Source organism: Procambarus clarkii, chromosome 32, assembly GCF_040958095.1.
Source record: "Procambarus clarkii isolate CNS0578487 chromosome 32, FALCON_Pclarkii_2.0, whole genome shotgun sequence".
Lineage (NCBI taxonomy): Eukaryota > Metazoa > Arthropoda > Malacostraca > Decapoda > Cambaridae > Procambarus > Procambarus clarkii.
In genome coordinates this window covers 8,020,026-8,042,349 of record NC_091181.1, presented here as the reverse complement: position 1 = coordinate 8,042,349, position 22,324 = coordinate 8,020,026, and the positions used below count along the sequence as shown (strand labels likewise).

Below are 22,324 nucleotides of genomic sequence, written 5' to 3'. Positions count from 1 at the left end.
ACTCACCTCCCTGGTGACAATACAGGCAGCACCCACCTGCCTGGTGACAATACAGGCACCTCCCACCTGCCTGATGATCATAGAGGCAGCACCCACCTGCCTGATGACCATACAACCAGCACCAACCTGCCTGGTGACTATAGAGGCAGCACCCACCTGCCTGATGACCATACAAGCAGCACCCACCTGCCTGGTGACCATAGTGGCACCAACCACCTGCCTGGTGACCATACAGGCAGCAGCACCCACATACCTGATGACCATACAGGAAAAACCAACCTGTCTGGTGACAATACAGGGAGCACCCTTCTGCCTGATGACCATACAGGCCGCACCCACCTGCCTGATGACCATGCAGGCAGTAGCACCCACCTGCCTGGTGACCATACACGCAGCAGCACTCACCAGCCTCATGACCATACTGGCAGCACCCACCTGCCTGATAACCATACAGGCAGCAGCACCCACCTGCCTGATGACCATACAGGCAGTACCCACCTGCCGGTGTCAATACAGGCAACACCCACTTGCCTGATGACCATACAGGCAGCAGCATCCACCTGCCTGGTGACCATACAGGCAGCATCCACCTGCCTGATGACCATACAGGCAGCACCCACCTGCCTGATGACCATACAGGCAGCAGCACCCACCTGCCTGATGAAAATACAAGCAGCACCCACCTGCTTGGTGACCATATAAGCAACACCCACCTGCCTGGTGACAATACAGGCAGCACCCACTTGCCTGATGACCATACAGGCAGTACCCACCTGCCTAGTGACCATACAGGCAGCATCCACCTGCCTGATGACCATACAGGCAGCACCCACCTGCCTGATGACCATACAAGCAACACCCACCTGCCTGGTGACAATACAGGCAGCACCCACCTGCCTGATGACCATACAAGCAACACCCACCTGCCTGGTGACAATACAGGCAGCACACACCTGCCTGATGACCATACAGGAAGCAGCACCCACGTGCCTGATGACCATACAGGCAGCACACACCTGCCTGATGACCATACAAGCAGCAGCACCAACCTGCCTGGTGACCATAGTGGCAGCAACCACCTGCCTGGTGACCATACAGGCAGCATCCATCTGCCTAATGACCCTACAGGCAGCAGCACCCTCCTGCCTGATGACCATGCAGGCAGTACCCACCTGCCTGGTGACCATACAGGCAGCATCCATCTGCCTGATAACCAAACAGGCAGCAGCACCCACCTGCCTGATGACCATACAGGCAGTACCCACCTGCCTGGTGACAATACAGCCAACACCCACCTGCCTGATGACCATACAGGCAGCAGCACCCACCTGCCTGGTGACCATACAGGCAGTACCCACCTGCCTGGTGACCATACAGGCAGCAACCATCTGCCTGATAACCATACAGGCAGCAGCACCCACCAGCCTCATAACCATACAGGCAGCACCCACCTTCCTGATGACCATACAGGCAGCAGCACCCAAATGCCTGATGACCGTACAGGCAGCACCCACCTGCCTGGTGACAATACAGGCAGCACCCACCTGCCTTATGACCATACAGGCAGCAGCACCCACCTGCTTGGTGACCATAGCGGCAGCAACCACCTGCCTGGTGACGATACAGGCAGCATCCATCTGCCTGATTACCCTACAGGCAGCAGCACCCACCTTAATGATGACCATACAGGCAGTACCCACCGGCCTGGTGACAATACAGGCAGCATCCACCTGCCTGATGGCCATACAGGCAGCAGCACCCACCCGCCTGATGACCATACAGGCAGCCCCCACCTGCCTGATGACCATACAGGCAACACCCACCTGCCTGGTGACAATACAGGCAGCACCCACCTGCCTGATGACCATACAGGCAACACCCACCTGCCGGGTGAAAATACAGGCAGCCCCCACCTCCCTGATGACCATACAGGCAACACCTACCTCCCTGGTGACAATACAGGCAGCACCCACCTGCCTGGTGACAATACAGGCACCTCCTACCTGCCTAATGATCATAGAGGCAGCACCCACCTGCCTGATGACCATACAGGCAGCAGCACCCATCTGCCTGATGACCACACAAGCAGCACCCACCTGCCTGGCGACCATAGTGGCACCAACCACCTGCCTGGGGACCATACAGGCAGCAGCACCCACATACCTGATGACCATACATGAAAAACCAACCTGTCTGGTGACAATACAGGGAGCACCCTTCTGCCTGATGACCATACAGGCCGCATCCACCTGCTTGATGACCATGCAGGCCGCACCCACCTGCCTGATGACCATACAGGCCGCACCCACCTGCCTGATGACCATACAGGCCGCACCCACCTACCTGCTGACCATACGGGCAACACCAACCTGTCTGGTGACCATACAGACAGCGCCCATCTGCCTGGTGACCATACAGGAAGCACCCACTTGCCTGATGACCATGCAGGCAGCAGCACCCACCTACCTGACGACCATACAGGCAGCACCCACCTGCCTGATAACCATACAGGCAGCAGCACCCACCAGCCTGATGACCATACAGGCAGCATCCACCTGCCTGATGACCATACAGGCAGCACCCACCAGCCTGATGACCATACAGGCAGTACCCACCTGCCTGATGACCATACAGGCAGCACCCACCTGCCTGGTGACCATACAGGCAGCATCCACCTGCCTGATGACCATACAGGCAGCACCCACCAGCCTGATGACCATACAGGCAGTACCCACCTGCCTGGTGCCAATACAGGCAGCACCCACCTACCTAATGACCATACAGGCAGCAACCACCTGTCAGATGACCATACAGGCAGCAGCACCACCTGCCTGTTGACCATACAGGTAGCACCCACCTGCTTGGTGACCATACAGGCAGCACCAACCTGCCTGATGACCATAAAGGCAGCACCCACCTGCCTGCTGATCATACAGGCAGCAGCACCCTCCTGCCTGATGACCATACAGGCAGCAGCACCCACCTGCCTGATGACCATACAGGCAGCACCCACCTGCCTGATGACCCTACAGTCAGCACCCACCTGTCTGATGAACATACAGGCAGCAGCACCCACCTGCCTGGTGACCATACAGGCAGCAGGACCCACCTGCCTGATGACCATACAGGCAGCACCCACCGGCCTGGTGACCATACAGGCAGCACCCACCTGCCTGATGACCATACAGGCAGCACCCACCTGCCTGGTGAGCATATAAGCAGCACCTACCTGCCTGATGACCATACAGGCAGCAGCACCCACCTGCCTGGTGACAATACAGGCAGCACCCACCTGCCTGGAGACCATACAGTCAGCAGCACCCACCTGCCTGGTGACAAAACAGGCAGCACCCACCTGCCTGGTGACAATACAGGCAGCATCCACCTTCCTGATGACCATACAGGCAGCAGCACCCACCTGCCTGGTGACAATACAGGCAGCACCCAACTGCCTTATGACCATACAGGCAGCAGCACCCACCTGATTGGTGACCATAGAGGCAGCAACCACCTGCCTGGTGACGATACAGGCAGCATCCATCTGCCTGATGACTTTACAGGCAGCAGCACCCACCTTCCTGATGACCATACAGGCAGTACCCACCTGCCTGGTGACAATACAGGCAGCATCCACCTGCCTGATGGCCATACAAGCAGCAGCACCCACCTGCCTGATGACCATACAGGCAGCCCCCACCTGCCTGATGACCATACAGGCAACACCCACCTGCCTGGTGACAATACAGGCAGCACCCACCTGCCTGATGACCATACAGGCAACACCCACCTGCCTGGTGACAATACAGGCAGCCCCCACCTGCCTGATGACCATACAGGCAACACCCACCTCCCTGGTGACAATACAAGCAGCACCCACCTGCCTGGTGACAATACAGGCACCTCCCACCTGCCTGATGATCATAGAGGCAGCACCCACCTGCCTGATGACCATACAACCAGCACCAACCTGCCTGGTGACTATAGAGGCAGCACCCACCTGCCTGATGACCATACAAGCAGCACCCACCTGCCTGGTGACCATAGTGGCACCAACCACCTGCCTGGTGACCATACAGGCAGCAGCACCCACATACCTGATGACCATACAGGAAAAACCAACCTGTCTGGTGACAATACAGGGAGCACCCTTCTGCCTGATGACCATTCAGGCCGCACCCACCTGCCTGATGACCATGCAGGCAGTAGCACCCACCTGCCTGGTGACCATACACGCAGCAGCACTCACCAGCCTCATGACCATACTGGCAGAACCCACCTGCCTTATGACCATACAGGCAGCACCAACCTGCCTTGTGACCATACATTAAGCACCCACCTGCCTTGTGACCATAGAGGCAGCACCCACCTGCCTGCTGACCATACAGGCAACACCAACCTGTCTGGTGACCATACAGGCAGCGCCCATCTGCCTGGTGACCATACAGGCAGCACCCACTTGCCTGATGACCATGCAGGCAGCAGCACCCACCTACCTGACGACCATACAGGCAGCACCCACCTACCTGACGACCATACAGGCAGCAGCACCCACCAGCCTGATGACCATACAGGCAGCATCCACCTGCCTGATGACCATACAGGCAGCACCCACCGGCCTGGTGACCATAGTGGCAGCAACCACTTCCTGGTGACCATACAGGCAGCATCCATCTGCCTAATGACCCTACAGGCAGCAGCACCCACCTGCCTGATGACCATACAGGCAGTACCCACCTGCCTGGTGACAATACAGGCAACACCCACCTGCCTGATGACCATACAGGCAGCAGCACCCACTTGCCTGGTGACCATACAGGCAGTACCCACCTGCCTGGTGACCATACAGGCAGCTGCACCCACCAGCCCCATGACCATACAGGCAGCACCCACCTTCCTGATGACCATACAGGCAGCAGCACCCAAATGCCTGATGACCGTACAGGCAGCACCCACCTGCCTGCAGACCATACAGGCAGCAGCACCCACCTGCCTGGTGACAAAACAGGCAGCACCCACCTGTCTGGTGACAATACAGGCAGCACCCACCTGCCTTATGACCATACAGGCAGCAGCACCCACCTGCTTCGTGACCATAGAGGCAGCAACCACCTGCCTGGAGACCATACAGGCAGCAGCACCCACCTGCCTGGTGACGATACAGGCAGCATCCATCTGCCTGATGACCCTACAGGCAGCAGCACCCACCTTCCTGATGACCATACAGGCAGTACCCACCTGCCTGGTGACAATACAGGCAGCATCCACCTGCCTGATGGCCATACAGGCAGCAGCACCCACCTGCCCGATGACCATACAGGCAGCCCCCACCTGCCTGATGACCATACAGGCAACACCCACCTGCCTGGTGACAATACAGGCAGCACCCACCTGCCTGATGACCATACAGGCAACACCCACCTGCCTGGTGACAATACAGGCAGCCCCCACCTGCCTGATGACCATACAGACCGCACCCACCTGCCTGATGACCATACAGGCCGCACCCACCTTCCTGGTGACAATACAGGCAGCAGCACCCGCCTGCCTGGTGACCATACAACCAGCACCAACCTGCCTGGTGACCATCTAGGCAGCACCCATCTGCCTGATGACCATACAGGCAGCACACACCTGCCAGATGACCATACAGGAAGCAGTACCCACCTGCCTGATGACCATACAAGCAGCACCCACCTGCCTTTTGACCATAGTGGCACCAACCACCTGCCTGGTGACCATACAGGCAGCAGCACCCACATACCTGATGACCATACAGGAAAAACCAACCTATCTGGTGACAATACAGGGAGCACCCTTCTGCCTGATGACCATACAGGCCGCACCCACCTGCCTTGTGACCATACAGGCAGCACCCACCTGCCTTGTGACCATACAGGCAGCACCGACCTACCTTGTGACCATACAGGCAGCACCCACTTGCCTTGTGACCATACAGGCAGCACCCACCTACCTTGTGACCATACAGGCAGCACCCACCTGCCTTGTGACCATACAGGCAGGACCCACCTACCTGCGACCATACAGGCAACACCAACCTGTCTGGTGACCATACAGGCAGCGCCCATCTGCCTGGTGACCATACAGGCAGCACCCACCTGCCTGATGACCATGCAGGCAGCAGCACCCACCTACCTGACGACCATACAGGCAGCACCCACCTGCCTGTTAACCATACAGGCAGCAGCACCCACCAGCCTTATGACCATACAGGCAGTACCCACCTGCCTGATGACCATACAGGCAGCATCCACCTGCCTGATGACCTTACAGGCAGCATCCACCTGCCTGATGACCATACAGGCAGCACCCACCAGCCTGATGACCATACAGGAAGTACCCACCTGCCTGGTGACCATACAGGCAGCACCCACCTGCCTGATAACCATACAGGCAGCAGCACCTACCTGCCTGATGACCATATAGGCAGCACCCACCTGCCTGATGACCATACAGGCAGCATACACCTGCCTGATGACCATACAGGCAGCACCCACCAGCCTGATGACCATACAGGCAGTACCCACCTGCCTGATGACCATACAGGCAGCATCCACCTGCCTGATGACCATACAGGCAGCATCCACCAGCCTGATGACCATACAGGAAGTACCCACCTGCCTGGTGACCATACAGGCAGCACCCACCTGCCTGATAACCATACAGGCAGCAGCACCCACCTGCCTGATGACCATATAGGCAGCACCCACCTGCCTGATGACCATACAGGCAGCATACACCTGCCTGATGACCATACAGGCAGCACCCACCAGCCTGATGACCATACAAGCAGTACCCACCTGCCTGATGACCATACAGGCAGCACCCACCTGCCTGATGACCATACAGGCAGCATCCACCTGCCTGATGACCATACAGGCAGCACCCACCTGCCTGGTGACCATACAGGCAGTACCCACCTGCCTGATGACCATACAGGCAGCACCCACCTGCCTGGTGACCATACAGGCAGCATCCACCTGCCTGATGACCATACTGGCAGCACCCACCAGCCTGATGACCATACAGGCAGTACCCACCTGCCTGGTGCCAATACAGGCAGCACCCACCTACCTGATGACCATACAGGCAGCAACCACCTGTCAGATGACCATACAGGCAGCAGCACCACCTGCCTGATGACCATACAGGCAGCACTCACCAGCCTGATGACCATACAGGCAGTACCCACCTGCCTGGTGACCATACAGGCAGCACCCACCTGCCTGATAACCATACAGGCAGCAGCACCCACCAGCCTGATGACCATACAGGCAGTACCCACCTGCCTGATGACCATACAGGCAGCACCCACCAGCCTGATGACCATACAGGCAGTACCCACCTGCCTGATGACCATACAGGCAGCACCCACCAGCCTGATGACCATACAGGCAGTACCCACCTGCCTGGTGCCAATACAGGCAGCACCCACCTACCTGATGACCATACAGGCAGCAACCACCTGTCATATGACCATACAGGAAGCAGCACCACCTGCCTGATGACCATACAGGAAGCAGCACCCACCTGCTTGATGACCATACAGGAAGCACCCACCAGCCTGTTGACCATACAGGTAGCACCCACCTGCTTGGTGACCATACAGGCAGCACCCACCTGCCTGCTGACCATACAGGCAGCAGCACCCTCCTGCCTGATGACCATACAGGCAGCAGCACCCACCTGCCTGATGACCATACAGGCAGCACCCACCTGCCTGATGACCCTACAGTCAGCACCCACCTGTCTGATGAACATACAGGCAGCAGCACCCACCTGCCTGGTGACCATACAGGCAGCAGGACCCACCTGCCTGATGACCATATAGGCAGTACCCACCTGCCTGATGACCATACAAGCAGCAGCACCCTCCTTTCTGATGACTATGCAGACAGCACCCACCTGCCTGGTGACCATCCAGGCAGCACCCACCTGGCTGGTGACCATACAGGCAGCACCCACCTTCCTGATGACCATATAGGCAGCACCCAACTGCCTGATGACCATACAAGCAGCACCTACCTGCCTGATGACCATACAGGCATCACCCACCTGCCTGATGACCATACAGGCAGCACCTACCTGCCTGATGACCATACAGGCAGCACCCACCTGCCTGATGACCATACAGGCAGCACCCACCTGCCTGGTGAGCATACAGGCAGCTGCGCCCACCTGCTTGATGACCATACAGGCAGCACCCTCCTGCCTGATGACCATACAGGCAACACCCACCTGCCTGGTGACCATATAGGTAGTACCCACCTGCCTGATGACCATACAGGCAGCACCCACCTGCCTAACGACCATACAGGCAGCACCCACCTGCCTGGTGACCATATAGGTAGTACCCACCTTCCTGGTGACCATATAGGAAGTACCCACCTGCCTTGTGACAATGCAAGCAGCACCCACCTGCCTGGTGACCATATAGGTAGTACCCACCTGCCTTGTGACCATGCAAGCAGCACCCACCTGCCTGGTGACCATACAGGCAGCACCCACCTTCCTGGTGACCATATAGGAAGCAGCACCCACTTGCCTGATGACCATCCAGGCAGCACCCACCTGGCTGGTGACCATACAGGCAGCACCCACCTGCCTGGTGACCATATAGGTAGTACCCACCTGCCTTGTGACCATGCAAGCAGCACCCACCTGCCTGGTGACCATACAGGCAGCACCCACCTTCCTGGTGACCATACAGGCAGCACTTACCTGCCTAACGACCATACAGGTTGCACTCACCTGCCCGATGGCCTTAAAGGCAGCACCCAACTGCCTGGTGACCATACAGGCAGCACCCACCTGTCTGATGACCATACCGGCAGCAACACCCACCTGCCTGATGACCATGCAGGCAGCACTCACCTCTGCCTGGTCACCATACAGGCAGCACCCACCTGCCTGGTGACCATACAGGCAGCACCCACCTTCCTGGTGACCATACAGGCAGCACCCACCTGCCTAACGACCATACAGGCAGCACCCACCTTCCTGGTGACCATATAGGAAGCAGCACCCACTTGCCTGATGACCATACAGGAAGTCACACCCACCTGCCTGTTGACAATACAGGCAGCATCCACCTGCCTGATGACCATACAGGGAGCACTCACCTGCCTGATGACCATACAGGGAGCAGCACCCACCTGCCTGGTGACCATACAGGCAGCATCCATCTGCCTGATGACCATGCAGGCAGCACCCACCTGCTTGATGACCATACAGGCAGCACCCACCTGCCTAGTAACCATACAGGCAGCACCCACCTGCCTTGTGACCATACAGGCAGCAACACCCACCTGCCTGGTAATCATACAGGCAGCACCCACCTGCCTGGTGACCATACAGGCAGCACCCACCTGCCTAACGACAATACAGGCAGCACCCACCTTCCTGGTGACCATATAGGAAGCAGGACCCACTTGCCTGATGACCATACAGGCAGTCACACCCACCTGCCTGTTGACAATACAGGCAGCAGCACCCACCTGCCTGGTGGCCATACAGGCAGCATCCACCTGCCTGATGACCATACAGGGAGCACTCACCTGCCTGATGACCATACAGGGAGCAGCACCCACCTGCCTGGTGACCATACAGGCAGCATCCACCTCCCTGGTGACCATACAGGCAGCACCCACCTGCCTGGTGACCATACAGGCAGCAGCCACCTCCCTGGTGACCATACAGGCAGCATCCACCTGCCTGATGACCATGCAGGCTGCACCCACCTGCCATGATGACCATACAGGCAGCACCCACCTGCCTGGTAATCATACAGACAGCACCCACCTGCCTGATGACCATACAGGCAGCACCCACCTGCCTGATGACCATACAGGCAGCACCCACCTGCCTGATGACCATACAGGCAGTACCCACCTGCCTGATGACCATACAGGCAGCACCCACCTGCCTGGTGACCATACAGGCAGCACCCACCTGCCTGATGACCATACAGGCAGCACCCACCTGCCTGATGACCATACAGGCAGCACCCACCTGCCTGGTGACCATACAGGCAGCACCCACCTGCCTGGTGACCATACAGGCAGCACCCACCTGCCTGATGACCATCCCCACCATGCCTGACCAGCTCCCATCCTCACGCTTACTGCCCGAAGATCCATCAGGAGGCCTCATGTATTTGTATCTGTGTTGGTGAAAACGTCCATTTCGTGGGTTTAATAATATTTAACAAATATCCTTTCCTTCCATTATATATGTATATCATTTTTAAGTGAAAAACAATAAATTATTTCGAAATCTATCATGTAGAATATAATTTGGAAAATCAGTGACATTTCATAAAATGGAATTAAATGTTGTTCAATTTTCTTATATAATTGTTAATATAATACTTAGATGAAAGCATAGAGGCTGCAGCTAAGCAGCCATTAACAATGACAGTGATTCTCATGATACTGAAGTATAAGAGTTGTGCTGGTATTTGTCCACTAAACTGTGACTTACGAGAAGTTGAGACCCTTAGCGAGGTAGGATACCAGGTCCGCTGCTGGTCCTGCAAACTGTAACATCACTTTCTCACCAGCCTCATCTTCCTTGGGGTTAACCACAGTAATCAGCGCGTTTATCTCTGCGGCCAGCGTCAGGGTCGGCCGCTGAATGAATCTAACATTCAACGAAACTTATTCAATGATTTCTTCACAACACTGTGCCTGCTGACATTTTTTAAATCCAAATTTGATGTATTTAATGTTTAAATTTACCAATTTACTTATTATTTGTTTAAATAAATACACTATTGGATCTACATGCATTTAATAATATATTTGAACATTTTATAGAGCCTAGAATTATTATCATAAACTTAGATTTTTCGTATAATATTGGTAAGAGTATTCAGCAGTAGATCTCAGAAATGGAACGAGGTAGCTCTGATGAGATTTATCCTCATACTGTGCAAGTATCTCTCCTTTGGTCTCTGGTCTCCGTTTAATTCTGTGGCAAGAATTAAACGAAAAAGCAAATAATCTTACAATAGGAGTTGTAAGCCACCAAACTTAGGCAGAATGGAAGCAAAGCATCTATTGGATGAAATATCTAGAGAATCTAGGTATAACAGTATTTGTGTCACGGGTGACTTTATTTTTAGTGAAATAAACTGATGACAGAACAGGGAATAATAAAGCAGAAGATTTTCCTGAAATAACACGATTGCTTTCTTACGCAACATCGTTAAGGAACCATCTAAAATAATATTTTAGATTTAGTGTTGTCTAACAGGAAAACACAAATTAATGACATCGAAATAAGGAGGGAGCTAGGGAACAGTGATCACAAAGAAATCAGATTATGTACAGAATGGAAAAAGAAAAGGTAGGGGGGAAATTCTGTTAAAGTGCCAGATTATCGATAAGCTGATTTAAACAGCTTATGAAATTTTTTGGGTGAAATAGATTGGAAAGTCTTGGACAGGGGGGCCTGGGCCAGTCTTGGAGCGAGACGTGAACCCAGTGATGGGTGATGTTAAAAGGGATTTCGATGTGGATTCAAAATATAATCTATTTAAAAATATTCTAAGCAAAGCACAGGAATGTAGTAATGACAGGTCAGAAAACGAATAATGACGAAGAGATGAGTAGTATTTTTAATAAACATTTTACCTCCGTATTTACTAATGAGGAACTTTACACTATGCCTTCAGCCAAACAAGTCTATGTGGGTGGGGACGAGCATAGGTTGACTAGTTTAGCAGCTACCAGGGATGATATTATTAAACATTTAGTGAAACTCAAGCCAAACAAATCCCCAGGGCCGGACGATGTGTTTTCCAGGGTGCTTAAAGAATGCAAACAGGAGCTTTCCGAACCAATGTGTATATATTTAATAAATCATCAGAGTCAGGCAGAGTGCCAGAGTCGTGGTAGGTTGTAATGTGGTACCAATTTTTAAGAAAGGAGATAGATGACTTGCGTCAAACTATCGGCCAATTAGCTTAACGTCAATTGTGGGAAAGTTACTTGAATCGATATTTGCAAATACCATTCGTCTTTATCTTGAAAAATATAAATTAATAAATGATTCACATTATGCTTTTACAAATGGACATTAATGTTTAAGAAATTTGCTATAACTTTATTCAAACATAGTTGAGGCAGTTGATAGTGGTAAAGTTTGTGATGTTGTGTACCTTGAATTTAGGAAAGCTTTTGCTACAGTGCCACATGAAAGATTGATTAAAAAGACAGAGGATCGTGGTATTGGGGGTGCTATATTAAGTTGGATTAGGGAATGGCTATACCAAAGGAAACAGAGTTAGTGTAAATGGGGATAAGTCTGAGTGGGAAGATGTTATAAGTGGAGTGCCTGAAGGCTCTGTCCTGGAACCACTGTTATTTAAGATATGTATAAATGATTTAGATTCAGGTTTGAGCAGCAATATTTGCAAATCTGCCGATGATACGAAAATTGGGGGGGGGGGGAAATAATCACGGAAAAAGAGTTACTATTACTTCAAGACGATCTAAATAAGGTACTGAAATGGTCAAAAGATTGGCAGATGGAGTTTAATACTGACAAATGTACGGTTTTGAGGCTAGGGAATGTATGGTTAATGATGAGTTACTAGATATGAGCTAGATGGTGCTGAGATTGCGAAGTCGGATTGCGAAAGGGATCTGGGAGTTATGATTAGTATGAATTCAAAACCAAAATATCAATGCATAAATAATTGTCATAAGGCAATTAAGACACTGGGATTTATTAATCGAAGTGTTAGTAACAAGACACCTGGTGTTGTTCTTCAGCTATATCTGGCTCTGGTTAGGCTCCATTTAGATTATGCAGTTCAGTTTCGGTCGCCGTACTGTAGAATGGATATAAAATCACTTGAACGTGTCCAGTGTAGGATGACAAAGTTAATGCCCGAAATTAGAAACATGTCATATGAAGAAAGATTAACAAAGCTTAAATTTCATTCACTGGAGAGACGAAGAGTTAGAGGTGACATAATAGAGGTTTACTAGAGGATGAATACATATAACAAAGGAAGATAATAATAGGGTATTAAAAGTTACAACACAACACAGAACAAGAAAAAATGGGCATAAATTGGATAAGTTTAGATTTAGGAAAGACTTGTTTAGTAAGAGGGTTGTTGATTTGTGGATCCAATTACCGTGTAACGTGGTGAAGGTGGGGTCCAATGATGGTTTCAAAAGTAGGTTGGACATGTATATGAGTGGGATTGGGTGGTTATAAATAGGAGCTGCCTTGTATAGGCCAATAGGCCTTCTGCAGTTACCTTTATTCTAATGTTCATGTACATATATAACTTTACTAGTTATTTTTATATTTAATATATTTGTCTTCATAATTGTGAATACGGTCCTTACTTTGAGAACTTGTCTGGGAAGAGCGGGAGGCTGGAGGTGAGAGCGAGGCCTCGCTGGGGCGTCCAGGAGGCCACCTTCACCGCCTGGGCGCCCAGGGGACTGTACGGCACCTGCAGGTACACCCCGCACCTGTACAGGTACAGCTGTTCAACATGAATTCTTCAACACCTTTGTTACATTCTCACGTTATTAATAATAATCAATAAAATTCCATTATCCTTATCATAATGATTCAAGATAATTTAGTTTTGTATAAAGTAACTTAAATAATGATAATTAACAATACCTGACGCTGTCTAGTGATTCTTCATAAATGATCAACATGGAGTTGGTGTTGGAGAGGAGCGTGTGGAGGATGTGCAGGTGGTGGAGGGGGAGGCGGGTGAGGACCAGGAGCCTCGTCGACCACACCAGGAGGCGGCCCTTGAGGGACCACTGGGCGAAGGTGGCGAGGAAAGTGAGGTCGTCGCTCACCACCACCACCGTCACGCACCACGACACCTGCCGCAGCTGTGGACGACAACACGGTACACGTTATGTGACAGTGACCCACCACCACCGTCACGCACCACGACACCTGCCGCAGCTGTGGACGACAACACGGTACACGTTATGTGACAGTGACCCACCACCACCGTCACGCACCACGACACCTGCCGCAGCTGTGGACGACAACACGGTACACGTTATGTGACAGTTGTGAGCGAATGGGTTGGCCCCAACTAAATCTTCTATTGGTGTACGTGCACGTGACGCTAGCGGTGCACTGGAGCACGTGAATAGCCGTGCACCTGGACTAGATTGGGCAACCCGTTCCAGAAACTTTCCGTGTATAGGCTCACTGGAGAGCCTATGTCCTCAGCATTCCAATTATGTTACAATGGCCGTTGTAGCCCATTTGTGGAAAGAGTTAGAACGAGGAGCACCTTTTACTGTAAAAGATTGAGGGAGACAGAAGCGAGCAGAGCGGAGTAGCCGAGAGGCATGAGGCGTGAGCCACCCGCTCCATCACCAAGGCAACCCCCGGGCGGCCCATCTTGGAGGCCATCCTTGAGGGCCACGAAGCTCGCCTGTGATTGGCCAAGGAGGTATGCTGCTGTATGCCTTTCTGTGATTGGCTTGTTTGAGAAGGACCGGTAGAAGCTGGCATCCCGCCGCCCGAAGAGAGAAGACGCCATTCTGCGCCAGCCTCTAGCCTAGTAAGACGTGGTTTCACTGGTCGGCCAGCCAAGTCAAACTGCTGTTCCTAGAGGCTCCTATAACATCTCAATTTTCCACTAACATCGACGGGAGTCCATGGGAACGAAGCAGAATCCGGGAACTTGTCGTATTTGCGTGTGATAGCAAGGGAGTGTATTAAATAGGTCGTGAGAAGTGGATAAAAAGTTCATACGAGAAGGTGTAACAGACTCATACCTCCCCATCTCAGTTACCAATCAGACTCAATCTGATCTCCTGCTAGTGTCTTGTAGCAGTGGAATGATCCGGGAATATCATGCCAGTGTTCAGAGTAGATTTCCCATAGGAATTCGTGGGTATATCGGTAGAAAGAGACGCTCCAAGTGTTTTGGCGCCATTTTGAGGAACGACATGCTTTGCCCGGAGGTGGTGCGAAGCCGCCGTGAGTGAGGAAGGGTGCGAATCGCACTGAGCAGCGAGACTCCACCTGGCTACCCCTCGCTGCTCTGCCGCCTTGAGGAGCTGGCCACCCACATACAATAGTGTACTCACCTATTTGTGCTTGCGGGGGTTGAGCTTTGGCTCTTTGGTCCCGCCTCTTAACTGTCAATCAACCGGTGTACAGGTTCCTGAGCCTACTGGGCTCTATCATATTTACATTTGAAACTGTGTATGGAGTCAGCCTCCACTACATCACTGCCTAATGCATTCCATCTGTTAACTGCTCTGACACTGAAAAAGTTCCTTGTAATGTCCCTGTGGCTCATGTGGGTACTCAGTTTCCACCTGTGTCCCCTCGTTCGCATACCACCAGTGTTGAATAGCTTATCGTTGTTTACCCGGTCGATTCCCCCTGAGGATTTTCTAGGTTGTGATCATGTCTCCCCTTACTCTTCTGTCCTCCAGGGTCGTAAGGTGAATTTCCCGCAGCCTTTCCTCGTAACTCATGTAACTCATGCCTCTTAGTTCTGGGACAAGTCTAGTGGCATACCTTTGGACTTTTTCCAGCTTCGTCATGTGCATGACAAGGTACGGGCTCCATGCTGGGGCCGCATACTCCAGGATTGGTCTTACATATGTGGTGTACAAGATTCTGACTGATTTCTTACACAGGTTCCTGAACGCTGTTCTGATGTTAGCCAGCCTCGCATATGCCGCAGACGTTATTCTTTTTATGTGTGTGTGTGTGTGTGTGTGTGTGTGTGTGTGTGTGTGTGTGTGTGTGTGTGTGTGTGTGTGTGTGTGTGTGTGTGTACTCGCCTAGTTGTACTCACCTAGTTGTGCTTGCGGGGGTTGAGCTCTGGCTCTTTGGTCCCGCCTCTCAACCGTCAATCAACTGATATACAGATTCCTGAGCCTACTGGGCTCTGTCATATCTACATATAAAACTGTGTATGGAGTCAGCCTCCACCACATCACTTCCTAGTGCAATCCATTTACTGTTGGAAATTTCCAACACTAATACAATACTATTGTATTATAATAAATCATTATTATTATATACTAACTACAGTAGTAACCAAATTTACTAACAGTAGTGTCAACATAAACTAACCATTATATCTGCGTAATAATGCTAGAATTCTTACGAAATAAAGCACCAATATTGCGTCAGATAATGTCTAGTTAAACACATTTATTACCAATGTGTTAGAGAATTGAATGTGGTTCTCTAAAATCATCAGTATTCCGTGTGATAATTATTTACGGATAACATAACTCCCAAATAATTCTAAATCGAGAGTTTTTAGTAATAATTGTTATCAAGTAATAGTTTTGCTGTCACGCGTGAATGTCATGGAGAAAACTAAAATCTTCTCCATTTCTCGTTTAACACCATAAGACGAGAAAGCAATAATATTTAAATCCCTAGAATCACAACCCAGTCCTTATTAAAGTATTTCAACCACAATTGCGCGAAATAGTAGTATTCGTGAATTAATAATTTCTGTGGTGAATGCGAGACGCGGGTTGGGAGAGGAAGGAGATGCCATTGTGGATTGCGGAGCGAGCAGCCAGCGTGCGTGCTTGGACAGGGAAAAGTCTTGGTGTCAGAGTCTGAGACACGTGGCGTTGGGGAGTTATCAGCAAGAATTACACTGATACCCATCTAATAACGAATAATTATTCTTCCACGTGCTCCATAGTGCTCGGCCAATCAATAACGCTTCGAGAATCAAGCCAAAACTCTCAATCACGTGTAGAACACTGTGAAAGTCTGGGACTGATAGACGCGATATCGGCAGACTTCAGCAGTTACTGCGCTCATGCTAAGTATATTTTCTTTCTTGATGCATCATTAGAGATTGTATATTTCGTGGGTAGTCTGTCGTTATATAGTGGGACGACACCAAATCCAACGTTAGTACCGCATTAATATTTATTTTCTGTTTTCATAAACATTGAGATCTAAGTAGCCTAATTCAATGCTACGTAATATCCTTTAAATTACAGCTCGTATGTGAGGAGTCAACGAGTCGTTTACCGCATTCGTGTTATTCACCTCTAACGGCTTCTATGTGGAGATCCTGAGATCACGAGGACGAAGCACGAACGATGTCATAGAAATCATCTTAAAGCTAAGACTTTTTGTACACATTTAATTATTCCATTTTATTATACAAATTCACAAGATTATCATATCGAATATTTTACCATATGATTATTGGAAATTGATGTGTTTACTTGGATGATTGCTCTTTAATTTTAATAATTATTAATATTCGCTATTTGAATTTACCTATTCATTCTTTAATATTTTAGGTCATAATATTATTTACTTAACAATGTACTGGTGACGAACCACACTAGTTCCTAGACGTATATGAAGTTCTAGCAATACCCCCCCAATGTAGGTGTTTGAGGCTCTGACTTTAGTTAATTAATCATACAGTCCATTATTTATTTAAGTGATTATTCTTTCTAATACTTATCCATAGACACTGGTTCTTCCTTTTGTTTTCTAATGATCACTTTTATTAGTTTCCCTCTTTTCTCAAAAGTGGGTGGTCCTACGTTATTAAATGAAATAATTAAATAAGTAAATAATTAAATAATTGAGTCAAGCCCCAGATATCCCACATTTACTAACTACTCTGACACTGAAAAAGTTCTTTCAAACGTCTCTGTGGCTCATTTGGGTACTCAGCTTCCACCTGTGTCCCCTTGTTCGCGTCCAGCCAGTGTTAAATAGTTTATCCTTGTTTACCAGGTCGATTCCCCTGAGGGTTTTGTAGGTTGTGATCAAGTCCCCCCTTACTCTTCTGTCTTCCAGTGTCGTAAGGTGCATTTCCCGCAGCCTTTCCTCATAACTCATGCTTCTTAGTTCTGGGACTAGTCTAGTAGCATACAATTGGACTTTTTCCAGCTTCATCTTGTGCTTGACAAGGTACGGGCTCCATGCTGGGGCCAAATACTCCTGGATTGGTCTTACGTATGTGGTGTACAAGATTCTGAATGATTCCTTACACAGGTTCCTGAACGCTGTTCTGATGTTAGCCAGCCTCCCATATGTCGCAGACGTTATTCTTTTTATATGTATGTGTGTGTGTGTGTGTGTGTGTGTGTGTGTGTGTGTGTGTACTCACCTAGTTGTACTCACTTAGTTGTGTTTGCGGGGGTTGAGCTCTGGCTCTTTGGTCCCGCCTCTCAACCGTCAATCAACAGGTGTACAGATTCCTGAGCCTATTGGGCTCTATCATATCTACACTTGAAACTGTGTATGAGTCAGCCTCCTCCACATCACCTCCTAATGCATTCCATTTGTCAACCACTCTGACACTAAAAAAGTTCTTTCTAATATCTCTGTGGCTCATTTGGGCGCTCAGTTTCCACCTGTGTCCCCTAGTGCGTGTGCCCCTTGTGTTAAATAGCCTGTCTTTATCTACTCAATCAATTCCCTTGAGAATCTTGAATGTGGTGATCATGTCCCCGCTAAGTCTTCTGTCTTCCAGCGAAGTGAGGTTTAATTCCCGTAGTCTCTCCTCGTAGCTCATACCTCTCAGCTCGGGTACTAGTCTGGTGGCAAACCTTTGAAGCTTTTCCAGTTTTGTCTTATCCTTGACTAGATATGGACTCCATACTGGGGCTGCATACTCCAGGATTGGCCTGACATATGTGGTATACAAAGTTCTGAATGATTCTTTAGACAAGTTTCTGAATGTCGTTCGTATGTTGGCCAGCCTGGCATATGCCGCTGATGTTATCCTCTTGATATGGGCTGCATGAGATAGGTCTGGCGTGATATCAATTCCCAAGTCTTTTTCTTTCTCTGACTCCTAAAGAATTTCCTCTCCCAGGTGCTACCTTGTATTTGGCCTCCTGCTCCCTACACCTATTAACATTACATTACATTTGGTTGGGTTAAACTCTAACAACCACTTGTTCGACCACTCCTTCAGTTTGTCTAAGTCTTCTTGATGCCTCAAACAGTCCTCTTCTGTCTTAATCCTTACCATAATTTTGGCATCGTCCGCAAACATTGAGAGAAATGAATCTATACCCTCTGGGAGATCATTTACATATATCAGAAACAAGATAGGACCTAGTACAAAGCCCTGTGGGACTCCACTGCTGACTTCACACAAATCTGAGGTCTCACTCCTCACCGTAACTCTCTGCTTCCTATTGCTTAGGTACTCCCTTATCCACTGGAGCACCTTACCAGCTACACCTGCCTGTCTCTCCAGCTTATGTACCAGCTTTTTTTTTTTTTTTTTGAGATATACACAAGAGTTGTTACATTCTTGTACAGCCACTAGTACGCGTAGCGTTTTGGGCAAGTCCTTAATCCTATGGTCCCTGGAATACGATCCCCTGCCGCGAAGAATCGTTTTTTCATCCAAGTACACATTTTACTGTTGCGTTAAACAGAGGCTACAGTTAAGGAATTGCGCCCAGTAAATCCTCCCCGGCCAGGATACGAACCCTGGCCGGGGAGGATTCTTATGCCGTACTGTGAAGAGGCCTCAGGGAGGTGAGGTCCTGTTAAGATAGAGGAATCCCCAAGAGATACTTGGTGCTAGTTGCTCCAGTTGTCATGGTAACCGAGACGACGCTGCCCGTGTAGGACAAATCAGCACAAAGGAAGATGATGATGTCAAGTCTTCTGCAGCAGTGAAGTGGTTGTGGAAAGCTGGCCTGTATTATGTGTGATAATTTGTGTGAAGGTAAAGAGTTGGAGCCCCGGGCGATCATGTGAGGATCGGCCCCGGAAAAGCAGCAGTTTGGGGGCCAGTGTTTTGAGCCTCAGACAGCCAGGTGAGGGGGCAAGCCTAAATTGAGGAACAGTCACTGTCAATGATTCAAGAGATTTAAATTGTGCAGTCCGATGGACCAAGAGGTGGGTAAGGCCCATGAGCTGAAGTTCAAGCAACAAGATTGCATCTTCAAGATCCAGGACTGATTGTAATATTTAAACAGGCTGTTGTCTGTACAGAGATTTGCAGGCTAACAGCAACCAGAACTCTGCCGTGCCATGACGAAGATTTACGACTGAGGTTCCTGAGTAAGTGGCCAGAGGCTACTAGATAGACAAGAGAGCTAATGGGTTGATTTTTGTATAAATGTGATATTTGTTATTTTTGCGGTGCCATATTAAATTTGGAATGATGTAAGAACTTTAAAAATTAAACTCTTGAAGAGACGATCCTGTAGACACCCTACAAGTCAATAGTAAATAGTTAACTCTGGTGGTATTATTGTTATTGTGGAGGAAGCCACAGTCAAAGTGCCCACCAGAGGGCTGCCCATCCTCCGAATAGACAGTACATATAACCTTAGGAGTGTAGGAGGACAAACATGTAAATAGCATTTATTGCTTCTTAATTACAATTAGTACTTAACCTATCGCTATATTGATATTACAATTTTATAAAACGAATAAAACCAAACTAAAGTCTCAATAAATTATAAAGTAACTCAGGATAATTTGAAATTTTGTATAAAATCTCTATTTTTTAATAAAACTGAAAAATATTTATATATATATAAAACTTGTTTACATAAACTCGAACACAAAAACTTCAACCTAAAAATTTTGAGTGTATTATCAGAAAATATATGGGGAGGTAAATGTAACAATACAATTAAGTGTATTTATGTACTATGCAGACAGTCAGGAATGTAATTATTACATTTAGTATTAAAACGTACTGTCTATTCAGGTGGAAAGGTTGAGGGAGTGTTTAATCCTTTAGAAGAAATTACATCCTAATTGGTGGCCGGTAACCGTGCACAGGGAAACCATGCATGCCTCGGCAACCCGTTCTCGCACTTTCGTATAGTCAACATTGACTTATTAAATACGTGCATATGTGACATACTTAACATACTAGTTTACCTTGAAAAGCTTCATAGAAAACACCGACCTTACCTAACCTTCTTAGTATGTTAAGATAAGCATCTTATTGCTTCGTAATTACAATTATTACTTAACCTATTATAGGTATAACCTATTATAGGTATAGGTTAAGTAATAATTGTAATAACGAAGCAATAAGATGCTTATCTTAACATACTAAGAAGGTTAGGTAGGGTAAGGTTATACCTATAATAGGTTATACCTATTATAGGTATAACCTATTATAGGTATAGGTTAAGCAATAATTGTAATTACGTAGCAATAAGATGCTTATCTTAACATACTAAGAAGGTTATGTAAGGTCAGGGTTTTCTATGAAGCTTTTCAAGGTAAACTAGTATGTTTAGTATGTCACATATGCACGAATTTAATAAGTCAATATTGACTGTAAGAAAGTGCGAGAACGGGTTGGCCTCAGACAGAGAAGAGACCAACTGCCTGTCCTGTTGACATCATTGGAATGCTCCTGCTAAACTCTACGACCTTGGAATATGAGGACTCGCTGCCCTCATCCCTTCCAGCGTCTGCCCCGGAAGCCTGGACTTGATTTCTGCGACCACCTGAAGCCTCTGTCACTTACCTATTCCATATTACATGTGATTTGGCCACCATAACTCATGAGGTGACCATCACATTATTATTATTGTGATTCAATTATATATGTAAGTTTATATGTAGTTAAGTGACATAGTGGTCAAGAAGTGTCTTTAAACTCATTTATTGTATAATAGACAGAGAGGAATTGTGTACAAATTTTATAGACGATGCTACCTGGAGTCATGCTAGAAAAGGCTTTGGAAATTTTACAAAAAAGTTGACCTCATAGTTCAGTCATATTGTGAGATTTATTTTGTGAGTTTAAAAGCGTGTTAGATGATTAAACCTTAAACTGTACAACACGTCATATCTTGATAACTTGTAATAAATTGCACATCTCGACGCGATGGAGTACTACACAAGATTTAAACGGCCCGCAGATACACAGGGTTCACCTCACCTTCATCAGGGCTCTTGTAAACAGACGCCATTAAAAAAAATCATGGGCAACATTCCCGGGTGTGAGAGCCTCAGTAGTGAGTGAGCCACCAAGGCTGGCGCACATAGCATGAGTTCACAGCACTGCTACCAGCTTGTGACCACAGCATCCCCTAAAAATGCCATAATATATATGTACATGCTATTATTTAGCGATTATAGTATTACAGAAGATCCCTGACTGTGACAAAAATGACCAGGATTCTGATAATAGCAGAATTGTGGTGATAATTACCGCTGTAGTGGGAGGAGTAATCTTGGTGGGGAGGGAGGTAGCATTGTCGCTGACTCTGTGTGACCACCTTTTACTGTCTGGACTCACTATACCAGCTTAGTTGTTCGCTAAGGTAAACAAGACATACAG

General features: G+C 48.8%; 1 protein-coding gene across 1 annotated transcript in view; it reads right to left on the bottom strand.

Annotated features, from left to right (window-relative positions):
* Positions 1 to 22,324, bottom strand: part of LOC123759255 (uncharacterized) — a 267,157-nt gene that overhangs the window by 232,630 nt on the left and 12,203 nt on the right. Inside the window, exons 3-6 of the mRNA XM_069334751.1 lie at positions 13,672 to 13,895; positions 13,386 to 13,514; positions 10,501 to 10,659; positions 10,090 to 10,180 (exon numbers count right to left, since the gene is read on the bottom strand). Coding sequence (XP_069190852.1) covers positions 10,090 to 10,180; positions 10,501 to 10,659; positions 13,386 to 13,514; positions 13,672 to 13,895 — 603 coding nt within the window. The remainder of the gene's footprint in view (positions 1 to 10,089; positions 10,181 to 10,500; positions 10,660 to 13,385; positions 13,515 to 13,671; positions 13,896 to 22,324) is intronic.